Source organism: Lonchura striata, chromosome 3, assembly GCF_050655825.1.
Source record: "Lonchura striata isolate lonStrDom1 chromosome 3, ASM5065582v1, whole genome shotgun sequence".
In the NCBI taxonomy this organism is placed as follows: Eukaryota; Metazoa; Chordata; class Aves; order Passeriformes; family Estrildidae; genus Lonchura; species Lonchura striata.
This window is the reverse complement of record NC_140705.1, coordinates 24898706-24922295: the sequence shown is the minus strand read 5'-3', so window position 1 is coordinate 24922295 and position 23590 is coordinate 24898706. Positions and strand designations below refer to the sequence as shown.

Genomic DNA, 23590 nt, shown 5'->3' with positions numbered 1-23590 from the left:
CCTCTGTGGTTTGTTTGTTTTGTTTTTTTTTTTTGTTTTTTTTTTTTAATTTGTTTGGTTTGTTTTGTTGTTGTTTGATTTGGTTTTGGTGGTTTTTTTAAACTTTAAATAAAAACCTTTCAAATATTTTTTTCAAACATTTTGGAATATTCTATGATCTATTTAGGCTCATTCCTCTGCCTCTTTTCTACTTAAATGCATCCAGATAGAAAAGAAAAAAACAGTTAAATATCTATCACATAAGAGCAGCTACATTCCTCCTGACAAGAACATTTGCCCTCCTTGACAAGAGCTGTACTGTGTATCACTTTATTGCAGTTGTAAATACCAGAGTCCAGCTAAAAGAGTGCAAAGATGTACAGGACTCTGCCTGGGGCCTGTGACTTCCCTTATCTGGTTTGTTTTCTCTTGCCATCCTCCAGCTGCCACTAATGTGGTCCTCACTGTCCAGCTGGTACTGGGGGGTGGATGCACAGCCTTTTCCAAGGCAACCATTAATCTTTCTCAGTTAATTGCTCTTCTGGGAATACATATGTGCAGGGAGGTGATTCTCCCTGCAGTTCTCTGCAGTATGATCATGTGGCCCTACTCTTTGGTCTGACTCCATTTTACAAAGCCCATTAGCTCTGGTTTCAGAGGCTCTGATATGGTTAATTAGTGTGGCATCCAAGTGACAGTAAGAACTTCAGGTACAAGAGTGCCACATTGCAGTTCCTGTCATGGAGCACATGCTTTAGTCTTGCTTGTGACAAGACAGAGAGGGATTAATCCAGCTGGTCTCAAGAACTTTCTGTGCAGAGTTACAATGTCCAGCACTAAACCATGTCCCCAAGCAGCACATAGATGGGTTTTTAAAATACCTTCAGGAATGGCATCTCAACCATTTCCCTGGTGGGTAAAGGTGCCCTAAATAAGCAGTGCCTTTGGTTGTGATGTGTGCAATAAGCACTCTGGGCCTCTTTGCTGTTTAATGTTTAGTGCTCTCCTCAGTCACAGCATTTGCCAGCTCATCCTCCCCAGGCTATACCCATCACAGCTGGGTAACACTGTGTTCTCAAGGGGAAACAGGGTCCTTTGGGGGAGAGGAAGGAAGTGCTGTTAGCAGTCTGGATGTGAATAGGACTCACAGCTTGGGCATAAACCTTTGGCCCTGGTCAGTTGTTTAGTACAGAATTGTGAGCAGTAGGACTGCTGATCATATGTGCACCCTTGTAAGTGCATGCATGTACACCCTATGTGATGCCACTTATGGTACTGGCTGGCTGGAGCTTCCTTCCTGAGCTTGTAATGACACCTATGGATCATGATGTTCTGAAGAGGGAATGAAGTGCTGCATAGTGTTATGGTACAAAAAGGCTCAGATAAGCAAGAGGCTTCATCTCTTTTGATCCACAGGTGGCACAATTTTAAATGGTGAAGGAGGAGCTCCAGGAACTCAGGATTTCTTGAAAAATAAAGGTCAGTAAAAATTTCAGCATGTGACAAAGAATTGTTGCTTGCCAATTACTGTTAAATGTGGAAATATTTTTTAAATGCTGTACATAAATCTGCTTGTAGCAGTCATTATTAGACTGAAATTTCACATCACCATCACATAAGACAATTACACTGACTAGGGCATGATATTATAAATAATTATAACAATACCTATCTTATTATTTTCTTTGAAGGCCAACCAAATCTGGCCTTGTTTTCTGAATCAATAGATACTTTTATAAATGTATATGGGGATGGCTATTTTAATATAAGACATGACTTTTGAGAAATACCTTTCAGTGGGGATTGAAACCTTAACACCCATCAGTATTCACATGTGTATACTCAAATATATGTATACAAAGACACCCATTTTATATACATTTGTATCACTGTGACCTTTCATAGAAACAAAGGAATCTTTATATAAGGACTTTATAGTAGCTGAACTGTAGCCCAGTATATTCAACTTTTGGTCATGGAATTGTTACTTAAAATACTAAAACAGCAATGGGTAGAAAGATTGAAACATGTCTGTGCACTTGTATGTATTGAAGTAATGATTGCTGTGAAATAAGAAATTCTTGTAAATAGGAACTCATTCAGTGTTGTCACATTTAGAGTGGATTTGAAATAATATATTCAGTGACTTCTTATTTAGGGGACTGTTAGCTACTGTAACTCAGAGTACTCTTCAGTACTGTTTTGCTACATTCAGTATTGTTTCAAGGGCTTGTAAGGTCTAACACAGTCTTTGTGATCCTCTCTTTACAGAACTGACAACTGTTCAACAAGCTATGTCTAATGTAAATCACAGCTATGAAGATTTGGGAGTTTTATTGAATGAAAAGATTTCAGAACTAGAAAGTATGCTTTCAAAAATGCAAAATATTCAGGAAGAATCGACCTCAATGATGCACTGGTTGCAGAAAATGGACAAAACTGCATCAGACTGGGAAGCAGCTCCAACAGATAGTGAAGCAGTTAAAGCCCAAGTTGAGCAACATAAGGTATTTTGTGCCTTCAAACAAATACTTTTTATTGTAGTTGTTAGGCAGATGCTATGAAATAACTAATATCTCAGTCTAGCTTAATGTTACAGAGATTATTTAAATGATCCTACTAAGCATATCAGTCAGGCTTAGAGCAAATCTGGCAAACTGTGTCAGTGGAGTAAGGGAGCACTGTGTCGGAGAGAATGAGTTTTGCAGATCAGAAAATAGTAATTTTTGTGGGCAGTTTGAAAAGGTGAGGCTATACTGATTATGCAATAAACTTTTTTAATCTTAGTTGTTTAAAGGTATAGATTATTTTTAATACCTGAAGGGCTGTATGTGTCCAAAAACTGTTTGTGCAGCTGCTGGCTCACTGATGGTCCACAGACCTCCTGGTCTCTGCAGCTGCAGTGGCTTATGTCTCTGCCAAGGCTGTGTTTCTCTTCAGCAGCCCTGTCATGCTTGTTAAGTTATATAGCTGCACAACCACCTCGTTCACCCTTACAACTGATAGGAGAAAACCACTGAATCAGCAGTAAGCTCCTGTCCTGTTTCAGCATCGGAGACATATGCTTCTCTAGCAATGAAGGACAATATTTACACATGTAAGGCTCATCTATAAAAGGAAATGTAATGGATAGGGAAAATTCTTTTCTTGCTTGTGATTGTATATAAGCAAAGACAGAATTAGATTTAACTGAGTTTCTTTTATAACCTGACCAGCTACCAACTTCCCCAGAGTTGGATAACATTCAGTCATAAAATTCAGATTAAGTGTGAAAGAAAACCATCTCTTTTTGGTAACAGAGAATGTGCAAAGCTATGATGATCATTCAACCCACAGTGTAGTAATAGAAAAGTATTCACAAATAGTTGGAAAACTTGAGTGAGTGCCCAGGCAAGAGTCATCTGATGCACTGGACCTTTTACTAGAAGTTCTAAATCAAGTGCAGTTTGTTCACTGTTTATTTTTGTGGGTTTTGGATAATTAATAAGAAACATTCACTTCTGTCTTCAAGAACAGCATTAATTAGGATTTGCTGGAATATCTCAGATTAGAGATCTTAGTTTCTCTTCTGTTAGGTTTACACTTAACTCTGATTGTCTTTAAACTGTGGGTTTAGGAGATCTACATGAAACTGTATGTGATAGCAGAACTTCTACTGAGGTAAATGAGGCCACACCACACCCCTCTCTGTCGGAGCTAGATGCGTTATTTCTGCTGTGAGCTGTACTTTGCATCTGTTAGTTTGCCTTCTGTACACAAATAGATTCCAAGTATATGGATATGATGGGACCTAGTGAATCTTACTTATCTGAATTCTTCTAGTACTGTCACTTTTTCAAATGAAGCAGTAATTATTAATATAGTTTAGATCTGTCAGGTTTACTCTTTCAAAAAAATTGACCAGCATCATATATCATTATAACGTGTTTTGAGATCCATAGCAGAAAAGTATTATTAAAAGCAGTATATAAAAGCTAGATATTTATATTTTCATTTTCATGTTTTGCATCTCAGTATTATGGACTGCAAACTTAATCATTCTTCTTTAGGCTCTTACTTATTAATTACTTTATTTTATCACCTAAATTTTCAGCTTTTTGAAACTGAATTAAAGCAAAGTGCAAATAAAGTGCAGGAACTGAAGGACAAAGTGACAGAGCTATTGGAGAAGAACCCTAACTCTCCTGAGGCACCTAAGTGGAGACAAACATTGGATAAAATAGGTATTTCAGTAAAGCTATAATATAACTCAGACTGATTTGAAAATTGTTTTATTGTGAGTTTTAAAATTTATTAGCAATAACAAGTATTTTTAATACCTTGTTTCCTCTTACCTCTTAAATTCTGTGGAAATAACTCAATTTGCAAGCATGTAGATCTGAAGTAATTCCAGTGATATCCATGGGTTTTGAATTTGTATTAGTGCACAGGCTATAGCTTGGCTCTCCCTGTTTGAGAGACTATCTTTTTCAAACATTGTGCAGCTAAAACTTGACTGGCCAGTTACAAACAACATATATATTTTGTTCTTTTTACAAAATATAACAGATTAAGGTGATTCTAATTTCAAGAAGCCAATGGAAAAAAAATACCATGTTTGGGGAAAAGATTTTGAGCTATTACGACACCTAATTGTCATGAGCTTTTAAAATTTGTTTTCATGTTATCATATTTTAAATACCTACAGGTCAATAGCATGGTATGTCAATCTTGTTTCATAGTGATAGGCATTTCCATAGCTACACCAACAGTAATTTTGAAGTTGAGAATTTTTCCAGTCTGTCCTGCTTGTAAGTGAAACTCTGAAAAGTTTAAGTGGCAGGTAAAGTCTCCAACAGACTCCTAGTAGTGTTGAAAGGGGATTAATACAGAATGAGCAGAGGACTGTGAAGCAGCAAATGGAACTGTAAAAAACAGGGATGAAAATTAGGCACAGGGAGAGTTAGCAAAATACCAGAGCTGACTGAGCAAGCACTGACAGTAACACAGAGGGGAAGGCGGATGTTAGAAGATGAGGACTCAAAGGCTGCTCTGGAGCCACTTCCATAGTGGAAAAGACCACAGACTGGCGAGGTGTGAACCTAAGCTCACACAGTGTTTATGAAGTACCTGTATGCAGAAGTATTCTCATTACCCATCATTAGGTACCTGGTTTAGATGTTTTAGATGAATGATACAGACATTTGAAAGACTTAGGCTTTTTCAGAGGGCTGTTCAGAGTTGAAGCTTAATTTTGGGCTTCTGATCACCCTTGAAAACTTATGGGGCTTTATTACTGAATAAACAGGGATATTTGTCTATCTAAATCAGGCACCTGAGTTATAACTGAGTAGAACCCTTTGCCTTCTATATAATTTAAGACCAAAGCCTAAATTTCGGGGTATTTAATTTAGTAGTAATATTCTAGTATAATTTTATTACATATTGAATATTCATTGCTCTAAAAATTCCACATGTTACTGACTGTCATCCAAGTGCATGTGGGTCTGACTTAAAAGATGTTATTTGCAGAGTCACTGCAATAAGGCATCTGGAGTTAATCAGCATGAAGCCTTATGAGAGAGAGCTCTGTTTATGTTTCATATATATTCTACTGTCTCACAATCCATCTGCTAGAACATGCATGCAATATGTTAACATTATCATTGTTAGATTCCAAATGGAAAGAACTCAATCAAGTTACATCTGAGAGACAACAAAAACTGGAGGAGTCTTCAAATTACCTGATCCAGTTCCAGACAGCAGAAGCTCAGCTAAAGCACTGGCTTGTAGAAAAGGAGCTAATGGTCAGTGTGCTGGGACCATTATCAATTGATCCTAATATGCTGAATACACAAAAGCAACAGGTTCAGGTGAGTAGTGCCAACACACATCATTGATTTAAGTTTCTTTTGCCTTTTTGTTATTAGCAAAGTACTTTTTGCATGTAGAGCAGAGTACAGTTAGTATAAGCCATTAGATTTGTCTATCTTTTGGTATCAGCTTACATCATACTTGACCACAGTAATTACAAGAAAAAATTATCATAAGAGTGAAAAAGAGATTAGAACAGGTAAAGAAAAATTTTGAGGAGACATTGACTATTGATCCTCTGATATGTCCTTATGTTTAGACCACACTGTGATTTCTCTGAAGTGAAATAAAAATGTTCCTTTGAATTTTATTAATTTGACATTTTACTGTTATTCCTCATGTACAGTCTGTGGTCAGAACTATCTTTTTGAGATTTTATTTCCTTGACTGTGCCAGTAGCTAACAATAATATGAAGGCAAGTGAAATGCAGTGCTGTGGATAGATATGGGGCCAAGAGTGTCAAAGACAGAAGAAAAAGTATAATGGAAAAGTGGAGTAATTTACTGACAGCAACACAACAAATTGTAGACAAAAGAAACTAAATGTGAAATCAGATAAGGTTGCAGAAGGTAGAAACTTTAATTTCAAGCATTTCTATTGATGCCAGTTATTCTAAACTGATAGGAAATTATTTTTGAAAAAAACTTTAACAAAGCTTTAATAATAAAGCTTTAAAATGTTGAATAAAGATTTAATATCCATATAGTTTAAAATGAAGTGTTTAAAACATGAACTGTAGTCTAATACTATGTGAAATACTATGACTCAGTACTGGCTAATAAGCACTTCAGAAGTCTAGACAGATGGCATAAGACTATCATGTATCACTCCACAGTCCTTAAAAGTTCAACATAATTGACTTAGAAAGAGTTTGGAATGTTCTGTAAAGTAAAACAATTATATTTGTCCCTTCTTTTGCAAGCACTGTGACTTACTGTCAAAAAACCCAAACTGAGAACCAGTGATACAAACTTAAAAGGCCTTACACTACACATTCAGTCATTTTGTGAATTAGCCAATAGTCTCTGTTCTATAATAAAACATTGCAATATTATGTCAGAATACACCTTCTTTGAAGTTTTTTCTTAAGGGAAATATCAAAAAATGTCTAGGAAAGAAGATGCTTTTTGAAAAAAAACAGCACTTATTTTGCTGGGTGTGGTTACTTAATTACTGTAGCATTAACAGAATTATTTACTTGTATCTCCTAGTTGAATTTTATTAGATGATGTGTAAATTCACCTCATTTTTTTTCTGTTTCTTTCATGTAAATACATAGTTTATGTAAACAACATAGTTTATGTAGAAGGCTTTTAAACTTGGATACACTCAATAATAGAACTTAGCTACAACAAATTCTACTTTTGTTTGAATGATTTTTTGTCAGAAGCACTTTTTTTCTCATGAAGTAAATTCTTCTTAAAATTCTCTTTTTTCCCTAGATTCTACTAAAAGAGTTTGACACCAGAAAGCCACAATATGAGCAGTTAACTATGGCTGGGCAGGGGATTCTGGAGAGACCTGGTGAACATCCACCCTCACATGAAATTGTAAAAGAGCAATTGGCAGCTGTGGCACAAAAGTGGGACAGTCTAACCAGCCAGCTGAAGAAGAGATGTGACCGAATTGACCAAGCCATTGTGAAAAGCACAGAGTATCAAAGTTTACTCAGGAGTCTCTCTGATAAACTAAGTGCCTTGGATAGTAAACTCAGCAGCAGCCTGGCTGTGAGTACACAACCTGATGCTGTGAAACAACAGCTGGAAGTTGCTAAAGAAATGAAGGAGCAAATAGAACTGGAAATGAAGAATATAAGTGCAGCACAAGCTCTTTGTGAAGAGCTGTCAACACTGGTTGGGGAAGAGTACTTGAAAGCAGAACTTACAAGACAGTTAGACAGCATCTTAAAATCATTTAAAGATATCGAGCAAAAATCAGGTTGGTATTTATTTAAAGAAAAACAGTAAATAAGGCATAAAGTAAGGCAAAAGTTTGTGATAGAGGTGAACTGAGCCTGGTGCCAGCTCTCTATTCATTCCAACCCCCAGACAGTTTTACATTAGAATTTAGAAGAATCCCCATGCCTTGAAAAGGTAAGAACAATGCTTGGGATCTCTAGTGAATAGTTTGGGAGATAACTTGGAGTAAAATAGCAAGGCTGCTTTTGTCATGTCTTCCTTCAGGTGCATCTTCACTGAATTAGAATACCAAAAGATGATGCTGTTCATTGGGCTAACCAACTTCATAGGGGCAGAGTATAAGCCAAAATAATAATTTCTAGGCAAACATCAGTTAATGGCCTAGTGAAACACAGTGGTAATTGTATAAAACTGCCTGTGACAGAAGTGGGCTGATAGTCTGCAGCCTTTCCTTGCCTTGTGAACAACAGAACTGAGCAAGTAATACATTTCAAGTGATATAATACTTTGTGCTCCCTAGCAGCCTCAGTTTTGGGTTTTTAATTTCCTCTGTTCATGAGGAACGCCAAAGAATCTCCCTAGGAAGGTGTATTGCCTGTAGGCCATGAGTTAGACACTCCTGGCTTATACCACTTAATATTCCCTGTGGTTACATTTCCTAGTACCATGAATCATAAATGTTTGCTTTTTACCACCAAAATCTGCTCAAATGGGATCCATGTAGACACAAACTGGATAAGCTCACGTCACTTGATTCTCTTGCCTTCACTGCTCTTCTGTATTACAGGAATGAGTCTGCCCTTTGCAAGAAACTTGGCTGTCTGCCAATCAAATTCCACATACTAAAGGACTGGCTTGCTTAAACTTAATGTTCATGCATAATACAATCAATATTAGTTATTATTTTTTTCACTGTATACTAGCAGGTTCTGCTAATGAACCTCTGTGCTGCCTTCTCCTTTGCAGATAACCATGTTCAGCAGCTTCAGTCAGCGTACGACACTTCTCATCAGTTCCAGCAGATGTCTAAGGACTTTGAGGCCTGGCTAAGCAAAAAGAAAGAAGAGCTGAACCAGGCTCGTCCTGTGTCAGCCAAACTTGATGCCTTGCAATCACTAATTGAAGAACAGAAAGATTTTAAGAAGACGATGACAGATCAGATTAGTTCCTATGAAAGAATTGTTGCAGAAGGAGAAAGTATCTTACAGAAGACTCAAGTAGATGACAGAGCAGAGTTACAATCCCAAATTGCCACACTCAGGAATAAGTGGGATGAAATTAATAAAGAGGTGAAAGAAAGGGAAGATAAATTAGCAGATTGTCTGGAGAAAGCCCTCAAATATAAGCAGCATGTAGAAAATCTGCAGCCATGGATAGAGAAGTGCCAAAGCAACCTGTGTGAATTGAAAGTTGGCGTAAACCCTGTTGAAATAGAGGATTCTATTGTTCAGGTGCGGGCATGGCAGAAGGACCTAGATAAACACCATGGGATGGTGGAACTATTAAATAATTCTGCTGAAAGTTTGCTCAATGCAAGTCAAACAGATAAAGAAATTATTCAAGAAGAAACTAAGGTGCTGAATCAGAATGTGAAAGTGGTTACAGAACAGTTACATAAGAAGAGAGAGTGTTTGGAAAATATGGCACAAAGAGTGAAAGAGTTTCAGGACTCATCCAGGGAAACCGAAAGACAGCTTAAAAGTGCCAAAGAGCATCTGGAAGCTCATGACTCACTTGGACCTCAGTCATTCAGTAACAAACATCTGACAATGATGCAGGCCCAGCAGAAAGCCTTGCAAGCTTTAAAGCCTCATGTTGATTTAGCAAAAAAGCTTGCCCAAGACCTGGTGATAGAAGCTTCTGATTCAGCAGGTGTTTCTGACCTCTTACTTCAAGCTGAATCTTTGGAGCAGGAATACACTGCAGTGAAGCAGCAAGTTGAGGATAGGTGCTCATTCCTGGAGACCAAACTTCAGGGAATTGGCCATTTCCAAAACAGCATCCGAGAGATGTTCTCTCAGTTTGCAGAGTTTGATGATGAACTTGATAGCATGGCTCCAGTGGGGAGAGATCTCAAGGTACTGCAATCACAGAGAGAGGACATAAAATGTTTCATGAAAAAGCTGGAGGATCTTATAATGAATAATGAAAATGCTAATAAAAATTGTAAAATTATGCTGGCCACAGAAGCCGAAGCTTCTCCTGATCTTGTTGGTATAAAGAGAGACTTGGAAGCTCTAAATAAACAGTGCAATAAGCTACTAGACAGAGCAAAAGCCAGGGAAGATCAAGTGGATGGTACTATTTGCCGTGTTGAGGAGTTTTACACTAAGCTAAAAGAATTTTCCACTCTGCTTGGGAGAGCTGAAGAACATGAAGAGTCACAAGGTCCTGTTGGAATGGAAACAGAGACTATTAATCAGCAGCTGAATACATTCAAGGTAGGAAGATTGCTTTTTACTATTACAAAGTATTTTACCACAATACCACTTTATTAAACAGCATAGTGAAAGGGTCTGGTTAAGTGCAGACCTTAGAGGAATCTTGTTTCACAGCAGTCTGTTCTGCCTGTATGCATTTTATCTGTTTTAAATGGGGATCTTATGCTCTAGAGAAGATTTAGTTTGCTACAGCTTGGCAGACATTGGGAATTTTAAATCTCAGCTCTCAGTTCCTGCAGCCCAATTCCCTCTTCACCTCTCTTCACTATCTTGTTATCTTCTGTAATCCACTTACCTTTCTGTTTTTGAGAAACTGCATATTGTCTCTATTTGATGTCCATTTATTACACAACTTTCATCTTCAATGGTGTGAATTTTAGACTCCAGTGTTCACATAACAGCCCATATTCACTTTGCTCATCTGAGTAGTTTAGGGTTTTTTCAACTGGGTTTAGCATATTTAGGTTTAAGATGTTATCTTTTACCACTTTCTGTTCCGATACACTGGCCAGTTTTACCTCACCGAATTCCATCCTTACCTAGAAACATCCTAATAAAAAGAAAACAGGCAAAATAATCCCTGTATGATACTGGGATTTTTCTGTATCATCCTCATCCAAAATGCACTCCAGGGCTTCTGTGTGTAGCTTTTTTAATATGCCAGCTAGAAATCCATGTCCAGCTCAAAAAAATGCATTGCAGTGATAGTGAGTGTTAATTGAGCTTTGCTGCTAAAGTAATTACAGATATTTTCTTTGGTTAGACCACAAGAAATGAATTTCCAGTGCTCACCACAATGATTTATAGATGTAAGCAGTATTTGAAAACATAAATCTCCTAGTGGCTATATAGTAGCACTGAATATTCTACACAGCTTTGATTTTGTTCCAATATAATATTGATTCAAATGTTTGTATGACTTGTACATTAGTTGACACTTGATTATAAAGCCAAACCTTCATTGCAGGATTTGATAAGCCATGCTGTTAAAAATTTGATGACCTTGGAAAAGAGTCATTACTTGGCTGGCCAACAGAGGGTGTATTTTGCTTGTTTAAGCCATATTGGAAAGGAAAAATTAAACCAGAAAATTTTCATCTTGGAATTTCAAATGGAAGTTACTGTGAGTTTTGGTGAACTTTGAGAATGCATAAATAAAGACAAAAATCTTGAACAAATAGTTACATTATGAGGAGATTCCATCAGACTGGGGGGATTAAAATTGTATGCCAGTCTATCCTAACAAATCTATCTCAATTTAAAAGAGAAACAAATGGCTTTTCTTTGTATATGGTTAGTAAAACACTTTGGATATTGGAAGATAGCAACAGCTTCTGCTGTGAATGCTCTTGCTTACATTTGCTGTACAGGACTTCAGTTGTAAGCAGTTTAGGATCTGTGATTTCACGACATTTGTTACATTTTCAAACATTATGTATAGCTTCAGGTCTTTGTATATATATGTACAAATATGTATTTTATTATAGAAAAAATGTTTCTGGAGTGTTACCTAATGAGCAGATGGTAGGAAAATCCAGTTCCCTGTGTGTTGTCCCAGTGTTAGAGTTCATCAGGGCATTGGACACAACACAGCAGTTGAGCAGTTTGGGAGTGAGAGACCTGTGCAGACCAGTGGGGTGACAGCATCCCTGGTAATACAAGAGTTTATGTGGTAAGAAGACAAAAAAACTTTGGAGAGACATAAAGGAGAACAGTGATAGCAGCATGTTTATATCCAGAAGTCTACTCTGGAGTTGTATTTATATGAGATATTTATAAGCTTAGAAATGTGTTTTGCTTGAAGCAACTATTTTAGGCCATGCTTTTGCTTATGATTAAAAATACAATGCCATTAAACAGGAGGTGAAGAATGATGAAAAAGTGAAGTGGTTGTTTAAATAAGTGAAAAGCAAATGCAGAAATAAAACAGCAGAGTGAGGAGCCTTTGAAGAAAGGAAATAAGGAGACCAGAATGGGAAATTTCACTAAGTGAGAGTGTAGTTAGTGAAGAGATACTGATAGCAGGAGGATAGGGATCAACTCGCCTAATGCTTGGTGTCAGTGCTACTGGGGCATATCAAAATTACAGTAATCCATCTGTTTATACTCTTTGCTCTTCCAGAGAACAGTTCTACCTGAGGCAGCAAACTGCAGGGAGACTGGATCCCACAGATCCTGCTCCACTCGTGGTGTGTTTGTGTTTGCTCACACGTTTGTGCACGTACGCAAACACATGCAACCTGAAAATGTGGCTGTGGCCACAAAACCACTGTCTGGCTCCTTATGTCTTTAGCTTCTGTGGTCAGCTACAGTCAACTTCAGTTCCTCAAGAGTAAAGCAAAAGAGTTGTTCTTTGGTATAGATCTATTAACATGGAATCTTCACTCTCTTCAGGGAAGGATCTTGTATAATGAGCCAGAGGTGGTTTTTGTGGTTTAACAAATTTTTATGTACAAAGAGTTAGAGCTGCATGCATCTTCTTGGCATGACATTAAAACACATAATGTTTTTTAAAAAAATAAACTGGCTTTGAGCTGTATTACACACATATATATTTAAAATGCATATGCATACTTTTTTTATTTATATTTCTTCTTCGTAATGTACTTATTCCAGTCAGTATAGAATGTTAAATTGAAAGTAGTTGCTGTCAGTGTTAAGTTGTAAGTAGTTGCCATTAGTGTTAAACTATATTTATTTACAGTGCAGTTATAAAATTTACTTTCTGTAAATGACATTTTTCAGAGCAGTTAATTTCAAAGTAGAACCATGACTCTTACTTCACTTCAGGTAGAGTATAATCAAATGAAGAATTTATCTCAATTAATATAAAACACACACAAAAAAGTACTAATTAACTTGGCTTTGTAAGACACTTCTTACCCCAAAGTTTGTATGCAATGTGTACATTAGTCCTGAAAGGAAATCTCAGTAAATTAGGTTTGTTAAGGTACACTGAGTCTGCCACCATTCTTCAAAAGCAAAACAAAAAATAATTGTGCAAATGGACAGAGCCAAACACTCTGGGTTTGAGTAACTGCACAATGCTAGAATGTTTGCAGTTGGAGAAGCATTTGCAGCTAGTTTCTCTCTGAAATAGAGAAAGAACCCAAAGTTGAATTATTTTATGTCATTCTTCTTAGTAAAACCAACATGTCACTATTACAGCTTTCATGAGTATATGGTTCATTTGATTTTTGCTTTTATTTTTGGATTTATAGTAGATATAGTCATTAGAGGTTGCCTTCTAATTGGAATTTATGGGAATTTTTAGGTAGCCTGAGTATTCCTGCCAATAAGCTTGAACTAAGATTTTAATTGTCTTATGTTATAGAACCACAGAATTGTTTAGGCTGGAAAAGACCTCTAAGACCATTGAGTCCAATGTTAACTCAGCACTGCCAAGTCCACTGATAACTGTGTCCCTAAATGCCACATCTACACGTCTTGTTAGTTATGTAGAAGGTGTCAGTCCTCTGATTTTTGCTTTGAAGGCAAATAACGTTGAAGGCATAATCAGAAGTTTCTCTTTAAGTTCCTCTTTGAGCTAAGTGTTGCATATCCCATGTGCTGTTTACAAACCCTAGAATAAGGTACTAAAAGCTTCCATGGGATTTACTACAATTCAGGTCTGTATTGAAAAGCAAAGGTAATATAAGCAAGTATGAACATTTTTTAAAGTTGCGTTTTGAAAATTACTTACCTGTCATACAAAAGTCTTCAGCAGAAACAGTGAAAAATGGTAATTTTTTAACTGTTTAAATGGTAAATTTTTTAACTATTAAAATAATTTTGCTGTTGAACAAATATAGACCAATTTCAGCTATACACTTCCCCTATAAAATCATGCAGCACTTTCTGAATTTAGCAGGGATCTGTCTGGTTTTGGTTGTTTTGGGTGAAAATAACTATGGATGATAGGACCTTTCTTCAAAAGTATTTAAAATTCTTTTTGCATCTTTACTATTATAGTATATTCTCTGCTAGAGAATCTAGAGAGGTGATTATCTGTTTGGCATAATCCAAATGTTATATGGCTGCTCACCAGAGAGGAGGAAAAGAGAATTTGTTTTGCATGACCTTAGTGTTTTGATATGTTAGCTGACTGTTTATTAAGTAAATCAATAAACATAAAGTGTGGTATGTTTGTATTGCTTGCATACAGTGCTTCCTGCTTCTTGCTTGATACAGAACGCTCGAGCTGATTGTAGTGAATGCAGTGTGTTAAGTTTCAGCACTAAGTGCCTTATGCTGTCCTTAAACTGAGATCGGAATTGTCCCTGAAACTGATGTCTGCTGTCACACCAGCAGCTCAGGTTATTAGGGGTTTGGCTTCTACTGGAGCGGAGCTGCTTGGTCGTGGCAACTCCTCCTGTGCTGTTGGCAAGTTTCCTGTGAGTCTCCCAACCCTTCCCCTCCATGATTATGAGCTAGAAGTATAGGTGGAGTGTTGAACTGTATTTAAAAGGTGTCAATTTCCAAAACCAGAATCTTTGTCCTGATAGGCTGGTTTAACGCTCCAATAACTCCTACTTGGAGGAAAAAAAAAAAAAAAAAAAAAAAAGTCTTTCAGATTAGGGCTTTTTTCTCCAATATTTTAATGTTTCTTTCAGTAGGAGCTGAATTCCTCAGGAGCGGCTGCCCTGTCAGCCAACACCATCCTAAGCTCTTGCCTCGGGGCCAGTGACCAGACTGAAAATAGTCAAAACTGGACTGAGCTTTGCATGTCAGGTGGAGCAATCCGTGACTATTCCAGCACCTAATCTAAACACTAGGCGAGTTTGGGGGATGTCTTTCTTTCTTTTTTTTTTTTTTTTTTAAGTAATATAGAGGTAAAGTTTCGGTGTAACTTTGTAAAGGAAGCCTCCATTGAAATGACTGCTTTATGAGACGGGGCGATGGCGTTGGTTACAGCGCCGCTCCCCCCCTTCCCAGAGTTTCTCCGGGACGCGGCCGGGGCGGCGCGGGCCGCTGGAGCGGGCTGCGGCGGGAGTGATGTCACCGCCGGAGCCTCCCCGCCTGCCCGGCCAGCCCCCCGCGCGGCACCGGGCGGGCAGCGGGGCGCGGCGGCCGCGGCGATAAGGAGGCGGCGGGCAGGGCCGAGGGAGGGGAGACCCGGAGCGGCGCTGCGGGCGCGGGCGGGCCGGTGGCAGATGTTTGCTGGAGAGCGAGCCGGGCGGCTGCAGCGGGGCGAGCCGGGGCCGCGCCGGCGCTGCACGGCGGGGGTTTCCCTTCCCCGGCTCCTCGGCAGCTGCGCCTCGGAAGCGAGGAGGAGGCGAGGGCAGCCCGCTGGCTGCGGCTCGTAGTCGGGACCTGCCGAATGTAAACTTGCCGTGCCTTCGGGGAACGCGCCGCGCTTGCTCGGCTCCGCAGCTGCCTTAAAGAGCTCTCCAGGATGGCATCGGGAGAATCGGTCTGAAACGTTCGTCTTCCGACGCTCTGCTCAAGGGACGCGTTGGCTTGGCTGCCAGAAAGGGATGTTTTCCTGTGGAACTTGTGGAGGCACCGCGAACAAACCTTTTACAAGAGGAGGATAAGCTGCCTTTTAGATCAAGGTTATTTATAGCTACTGCCAAAAAAGTAAAGGGCTGTTTTATTATTCTTACTGCTCTGGATTTAACTTATTTCCCCCCACCCCCCAGGATTTTCTCCGTGCCTTGGTCAGGACAATACAAGCCACTGTGGATTCTGTCTTTTTAAGCTGCCACACCATGTTTTATTTATAAAGGAGATGGGACCCTGCAAGCCAGCTAAATGGATTACAGTTAAGCAGTCATGTACAGAAGATAATGTACTGCCTTCTGTAACACTTGTTCATTTGAAGGCTTATTTGGGAGATTTCAGATACAGATTCTGACCTGGAAAAATAAATTAAGCCTTCCACTGAATATTTGACATATTTGGCTACTGCTGGTTTCTGCTATACCTTGTTTTTCTGTGACATTGGGACATTTCTGTTACTTTCTTACTGAAGCACTTTATATTTTGTGGGGTGGAAAACCTCATATCCAGGTAAAGTCAAATTTAAACACATGCACTGATTATGAATGACCTCAGTCACTTCATATCTTATGATGTATATTTTCGTATCTATGCATCTTATGCTAAGGGCAAGTTTACTATTTCTTCAGATTGCTAGTGTTTTTTAAATGTTTGCCCTGAATCTGTGAAAACGTAGGTATACTTGTGTGAATACTTTCAACATGGGGAAGCCACTTAGCAGGCCAGACTGTCTACGTCAGAATCCTCCATGTGTTGGCAAAGGGGAAGAAGATGAAGATCTAAATATTGAAGACTGCTACGTTCCCCAGAGGTCTATTTATGACACTGTGAGGCTGAATGAACAGATCGATTCAGGCTCCAAGGGCAGCCTCTCATCGAGGCATTTCACAGACCGGACCTTACCCTACAGTCACAGAACACTGGACATCAGTACTTTGTGCTCCAATGGTGCCCTTTCTTCTTCCAGTGTTTTTGAGCTCCGAAGCCGTGAAGCTAACAAGTTAGATGAAAAAATGATCTTTGATGCTCTTAAGCTGAACAGCGATATAATTCGGACAGCTGGGTTACCCAAGGCCAAGTCTCACACCGAAAAGAAGGAGCATAGGCGATCGTGGAGAATGCTTGTTCCACCCAGCTTTCCAGATTACACTAATAGAAGTGAAAGCTCCTTTAATGAAACTGCTGATCTGTCGGAGGCAGCTAGACTAGGCAAATGCAAATGGGGTACGAATTCTTTTACCTCGGAAGAGGATGATTCTGGTTTATGCAGCCCTCCAGCAGAAAGGGAAGATAAACAAGATACACCGTTAGCAGAGGAGGAAACTCAAATACAAAGTCTGTCTTCTGCAGAAGATATCCATGTAGTAGGTCAGTTCAGACCATATATCCCAGCAATTTGCAGAGAGCAGCAAGCCCCACTCCTTGCAAGCATGAGTGTCCCTGTCAAACAAAACTGCAGACTGGCTTTGCATGACATTTTACCCTCTGGAAAAGGAAAACAAAACAATGCCCAGACATGTGAGAGTGATCAGGAAGAGATGGAGGGGAAATGCTCTCACTTACAAGGTTTCAAAGAGCAAATTCTGTCACATGAAGATCCTCTTCAAGATGATGAAAGAAGTATTACCCCTGACAAAAATGAAGTGGAAAATGCATATGAAGTTCATGAAAAAACTAAAACACAAGTCACAACAGTAGAGGAGGATTATGTGGATGATGTATCTCTTCATGTAGATGTTTATTACACTAATGCTGCTGTAAATACTAGTGACTTGGATTTTGCAAAATACGAAATTTTATCTGATACAGAGGAATGCAGTGTAGCATGTACAGGCTCAAATGAAATGGGATTTTCTCTTCAACAGCTTGAATTAGATAGTACTGTAAACTGCCCAAAAGTTTTCCCAGAGAGAAATAAAGGCAATATCTGGACTACTGGCATCCAAGAGACCTTGGATACAGTCTGCAATGGCCTCTTGTCCAACAAGGTAACTAGAAAAAAAATCCATAGATTTGTGAAATAGTTGTGGTATAACCATAAAGATATTTGTTTCAAACTCTAAGTTTTGCCATCATTGCAAAAATGTAACTTTAAAAAAACTATTAATTAGGCAGATGCCACTTGGATAGCACACATGGGGTGTCCAAAACAGGTGAAATAGTAAGTATGGGAAATGAACTGGGGGCAAAGTCCGAGGGGATGGTTGTCACTCCAGCTGTTTTGAGCAGGGTTGTTGCTGCCCAGCTGCTGCCTGTTGCTCCCGACCTGGAATTGCCTCCGCCGTGCTCGGTGGCTGTGGTCTCAGGCAAAGCCATTCAGGGGCAGCTACGGCCATGTGTTCGTGAGCAGCCTTACTCATCAAGGTATAAGCAACAGTATCAGATCGTTGTGGTTTCTAAAGAAGACAGATTAAAGGCTCACCGCCTCTTCTGAAAGATGCCTTTTGCATTTGCGTGCCAGAAAGCAGATCTGACGTTACAGTAGTATTTTACAAGCACAGGACCTTGCAGTGCTTTGTGAGTGGTGGATGAGGTAGGAGAGCAAGGGAAGCTTTGTAATAAGGAAAAGGGTGTTTGTCGGGTCTGTAATTTTTTTCTTCCCACTCTGGTTGAAATCTGAGATACTTCAAGCTTTGTTGCTAAGTTGTTCTGGTAAACTTTAGCCTCAGCAATAATTGTAATTTATTTTAAGCTTCTCTCCACAAAGAATGTGTGCATTTTTAAAGGGCAGATTATGTAGATCAGTCCTCTCTGTGGTAGGATGTTGTTCTCAAACGATGAGATTATAGCCCATAAAAGAAGAATTTTTTATTGATTCAGTGTTGAAATATTATTCTGCCTCCTCCTTACCCTACAGTCAAGAAAAACACATGCATTTTCCTTCTTTTAGGAGCAGCCAACTCATTGCACACTCTCAGTTTTTCAGTTTTCATGTAACCACAGTCTTAGGAGTTTTTGGTGTTTTTTTTTTTTTTTTTTTTTGTTTGTGGGGTTTTTTTGTTTTTTGTGGTTTTTTTTGGTTGTTTTTTTTTTTTTTTGTCTGTAGGAACAAATCTCTTAGGGATGCTTAATTTATTTCGTCCCTCATGTTTAGTGTGTTTGCAGTAGCTGCTAGATTAACTTGTCAAGCTGGTGGAAGTGTGCTCAGCCACCTGAGGTCTGCAGCTTTAAAAGCAATCACTTGCCACAGTGTGTTTGGTGCAAGAGAGGAGAGCTGCTGGTACATTAAGAGTGATCTCTGCTTTTCAGGATGCTGAGAAAGGTTGCTTTGAATACACAAAGTGTACACCAGAGCTGTTACTGAATGCTGCTATAGAAATTGAAGGATTTAGGGTCAAAAGTTGAGCATTCTTTAGCATTGTTTATTCATTGGTTATTTTTCACTAGCCTGTGTAATTAATTCAGGGGCTTCGGGCCATTTTCTGATCTCACTGACACTTGTGTCAGTGCAGCTTAATGCTGCTGAATACAAATGGAGATTTACATTGCTGTTGCTAATGGTAATAATCTGGCTCTGGAAAAGCCTAAATACCTGCAGGAGTAAAATAAAGCAAACACAAAACTGCTCAAAGTGCAGTTGGGTACGGTAAAGCCTTGGCAATTAGCAAGAGTATCCTTTGAATGAAAGCCCATTTCCCTGGGTGTCTGCCGGGATACCGTTTCAACAGCATCTGTAGTGCTTCCTGACTTGTTACCATTCTCCTAAACAGATTTTAAAATATCTTCCTTCACTGTTTCTTTGACTTAAAACTTTGGCTTTAGTCCTAATTTGGAAAAAATGCCCACTTGTCTCTCTTGGTCTGTGCCATTTTTTGTTATATTTTATACATAAATAATTAAACAGATGAGTTTGTCCAGTCTTTTTTTCCCCTTCTATATCAGAAGTTTTATTTTTTCAACCCCCTAAACTTTCACCACTTCTCTTTTTCTCTGTCCCTTTCCTTCCTATCTAAAGCTACTAATGGAAATGTATGTCATTTCCCCTTCTGTGATGTATTGAATTTACTCTGTTTAGATTGAGCCTATTCTGTTTAGATTTATTAATGCTTTTTTAGGAAGGTCCTGACAAGGAATGGCTTCCTTTCTTCTAGACACCAGTTTTAAGTAATGTTTTTGTTGTATACTGTCATGTAAACACCATGTGCATTTTATGACAGAAGTTACCATGTTTCATGTCTATCTTGGGTTTCAACTGCAGGTATTCCAGAAAGAAGAAATTGAACCCTTACAAGTAAAACAACAGGAAGTAAATTGGTTGGGTCAGGGCCTTATTCAGAGTGCTGCTAAAAGTACCAACACAGAAAACCTTGAACGTGACCTTGAAGATGTCAACACCCGATGGAAGACTCTTAATAAGAAGGTTATTATCTTGTATACTATCCTGCTTTTGTTGTGTTCTGCCTTCTGGTTATTTGCTTGCTGATGTCTTTCAAAATACAGGAAATTAAATATTCACTAAGAATATGAATTGTATTTGCTTTACACAATCACTTTCTTTGTAATTTGAAGGATAAGTTTTATATTGTTAATAGCCAGAGGCGTTGCTGTCATTTATAAGGTTTTGCCAAACTTTCTGTAGGTCTGTTCTGGGTTTTTATTCAGGAAAGACTCACAGAATCATGAAATGGTTGGGGTTGGAGGGGATCCCTGGAGATCCATTCCCACTTTCAGTCATTGTTTGCATGTTTTTTTCCAGTTTGTTCTATTTGCTCATGTACACTGTTGTACCTGCACAGAGCAATGGTATAGCCCAGCTTTGTGTGACTTTACAGCACTTTAAAGATTGTTTTGCTTGAGGCATCAGAAAGTAACTGATTTGAAAAAATGGCTGTAGATGTTTTTCTGTACTTTTCAGAAGTCTTCCTTCAGCAGTAGCTGCTGTTGGGAATGGAAAGGGTGGGGAGTAAAAATGGTGCTCATCTTCTGCTCTCTTCCTGAAAGAGTGATGCAGCAGAACCAAATACACCTGAGGTTCACATATTTACCTTCTCCTTTCCTATTTTTATTTCTCACTGATGGCATTATTGGGATTCATTAACAGCTGCTACTTTGAAATCCTGGCTCATTCTTTCTATAAGAAAAATAAAGACCATCTGAAATGCAAACATCCTGTCAGTATATTTAATAATACTGTGGCTATATAAAGCAGTAGTAACTTGTAAGGAATTACTAGAGCAGGCTGATTTACTGGGAGTTAGTCTGTTCTTTTCATTGTTCATTCATGGGTCTCCAGCCCCAGTTAATGAATCCAGATTCATGCTGAATTGTGACATTCTGCTGTTATGAATAGTTACAAAACAAGAGTATTTATTAGTGATATTGACAGAGTTCTACAGATTTTGACTAATTATTTCGTAGAAATAAAATGAATAGGTGACATCCTCTACTGTTTTTTCAGGTTGCCCAGCGTGCTGCGCAATTGCAGGAAGCTCTCCTCCACTGTGGGAGATTTCAGGATGCCCTTGAATCTCTGCTTAGCTGGCTCATTGATACAGAAGATCTTGTGGCTAATCAGAAACCACCATCTGCTGAATTCAAAGTTGTCAAGGCTCAAATACAAGAACAGAAGGTAAGTGAAATGGTTTCAGAATCTCTCTCCTTCCACTGGATCAATGAGAATAAATTCCCAGTCTTTGGCAAATCATAATATCTGTTCAAGTGTATTTTATTACACTGGAGTGTGCTGAGGTGTTTAAAGGAGCCATCTGTTCAAAACTCAATACTATGTCCAGGGTTAGGAAACGTGCTCATCTTTGATATAAGACAGAGTGATACTGTGCAGTCTGAGCTCCAGTTTATTAACATTATCTGGAAAGGATGTTAAAGATCCATTGGAAAAATAAAGTAGAAAATCCAGTATTTGGCCATTTGAAAGGCAGGAAATAAAACCTAGCAAATTTTCACTCTAGTACTACCAAAATAAGATTGCAGATTATGGACTTAAAACTTGGCTCTTGATCTTCATGTGATCATTTTTGGTAATTAGTTGGAATCCCATTGGGAAGTGGCCTGTGCTAATGTAGAAACTTTATCAGTGTCATCAACTTTGGCATATTTTAATAGTGGTTATAGAAAAAAGCTGATAAAACATACAATTCATGCAGTTGGACTGTGTGGCCCACTAACACCCAAGGATTTAATATAAATTTATGGCCAGTACAGGTTGTTGTCCTGGGATACCTGCAGTGGCAAAATGTTAACGTTACCAAAGGCACCTAGGGAATGGAAGAAGGGAGGATTGCAGACAGAGGCACATTTTATTCTTCACAGAGGAGTTAATGTACTACACTAGATTGGTGAACTCAATTGTATCTCACATAAGTGATGAGTTGATTATACAATAGTTTTAGTATCCATTTTCCCATCTCTCTGTGTATCCGAATTACCTCTGTGATGCCAAATCTGGCAGGGCATGCAGTTTTCCCATAATGTTCCTATAAAATGTAACTTAATTTTAAATAGCTGGATTCCCTCAAGGGTTTTATGTAGAACTTTGTCCTCTGTGCGTTCACTTTTTGGGCTGCCACACATCCTTACCTCAGAGAAACCAGGGTTGTTGTTTGGGCTTCATGAAACTCCAGTGTTCTTAGGAAAGCAACTGAGAAACTAAAATGAGCCTGCATTGGTCAGGGTTGGGGTTGATGTGTGTGTTACGTGCGCCTCTTTGATTAGCTTTGTTCACATTTTTATCACAATACAGGCATTGTGGTTTAGTTTTAGTTTGTTTTTTTTTTAACAGCTTTTCAAGAAGTCTGCTGTTGTTACATTTGCATTATTGCAATATTTCTTGATAACCTGGTTGATTGCTCTCTCTGCAGCTTCTGCAGAGGCTGCTGGATGACCGCAAGCCGACTGTTGAGGCAATCAAGCGCGAAGGGGAGAAAATTGCGGAGTCAGCGGAGCCTGCTGATAGAGTGAAAATCTTGAAACAGTTGAGTTTCCTGGACAGTCGATGGGATGCCTTGCTCAGTAAAGCTGAAACAAGGTACTTGAAATTCTTTCATGGACTTGAAAAATGTAGATATAGCATGTGATAGATGTTTAGAAGCAGCATGTGGAACTCCATATTTTAAAGTATGATCATGCTTTTGCTTGCATTATGTCTTTGTGTCTTCATGGTGATATAATGGGTCCTCTGAGGGAAAACTGGAGAAAAGTGACCTGAAGAGACCAAAAGCTCTTTAAATGTGACAATCTACTAGGATTAACTGCACCTTCTGAATATTTTATCTCTGTTAATTAATTAGAATTGCAAGTGTTTTGAGGCAAGCACAAGTTTTATAATAGAATCAAGTGCAAATTTTAAACCTAACAAATAATAATGATATTCTGTTGGAACTTCAAAGTTCCGAATTGCTACAAAGCGACACTCAATTCTTTCTTTTTATTTTCCCTTTTCTTTTTTTTTGTTTTTGGATATCATCTACATAATTAGTTTCTGCAACTCAGAGGTCATTGTAATGTAAATTGCAGATGTGCGCCAAGTACTGAGCTCTCTTAATTTTCAAGAAAAAAAGGACCTTTAACGTAATATAGATACAGATATATATTCTAGCAACACAGAAAACCCTATCTCTCAAAAGGCATTGAGGTCCACTTCAAGTTTCAATTGAACAAAATCAAAATCCATGCACACAGTATCTGTATAAACACAGACTTACATCTATGAGTTCTTGTCAATGTATAAGATACCTGTACAGTTATGAACTGTAAAGTGTCTTTGAAGAAATCTGTGTTGAAAGAGTTACTGAACAAGTTTTCTGGGTGAGGATTTGAGAAGGACAGTATTTTTCAGAGCAGAGAGAAGACTGCATGAGACAGCTTGGAAAAAGGCCTATAATTGAGAGTAAGAGAGGACTTGGAAAGTTGAAGAAAAATTTAGAGTGCACAGTGAA

The 23590-nt window shown here is 38.6% G+C and overlaps 1 protein-coding gene across 33 annotated transcripts in view; it reads left to right on the top strand.

The window, feature by feature from the left end:
* The window catches only part of LOC110482163 (dystonin), a 283630-nt gene that overhangs the window by 198508 nt on the left and 61532 nt on the right, over window positions 1-23590 (top strand). For all 33 annotated transcript variants that reach the window (XM_085574702.1, XM_085574701.1, XM_085574705.1 and 30 more), the window contains 9 exons: window positions 1396-1458; window positions 2251-2486; window positions 4073-4202; window positions 5632-5831; window positions 7276-7771; window positions 8719-10193; window positions 19894-20055; window positions 21094-21264; window positions 22514-22680. In XM_085574702.1, coding sequence (XP_085430828.1) covers window positions 1396-1458; window positions 2251-2486; window positions 4073-4202; window positions 5632-5831; window positions 7276-7771; window positions 8719-10193; window positions 19894-20055; window positions 21094-21264; window positions 22514-22680 — 3100 coding nt within the window. The remainder of the gene's footprint in view (window positions 1-1395; window positions 1459-2250; window positions 2487-4072; window positions 4203-5631; window positions 5832-7275; window positions 7772-8718; window positions 10194-19893; window positions 20056-21093; window positions 21265-22513; window positions 22681-23590) is intronic.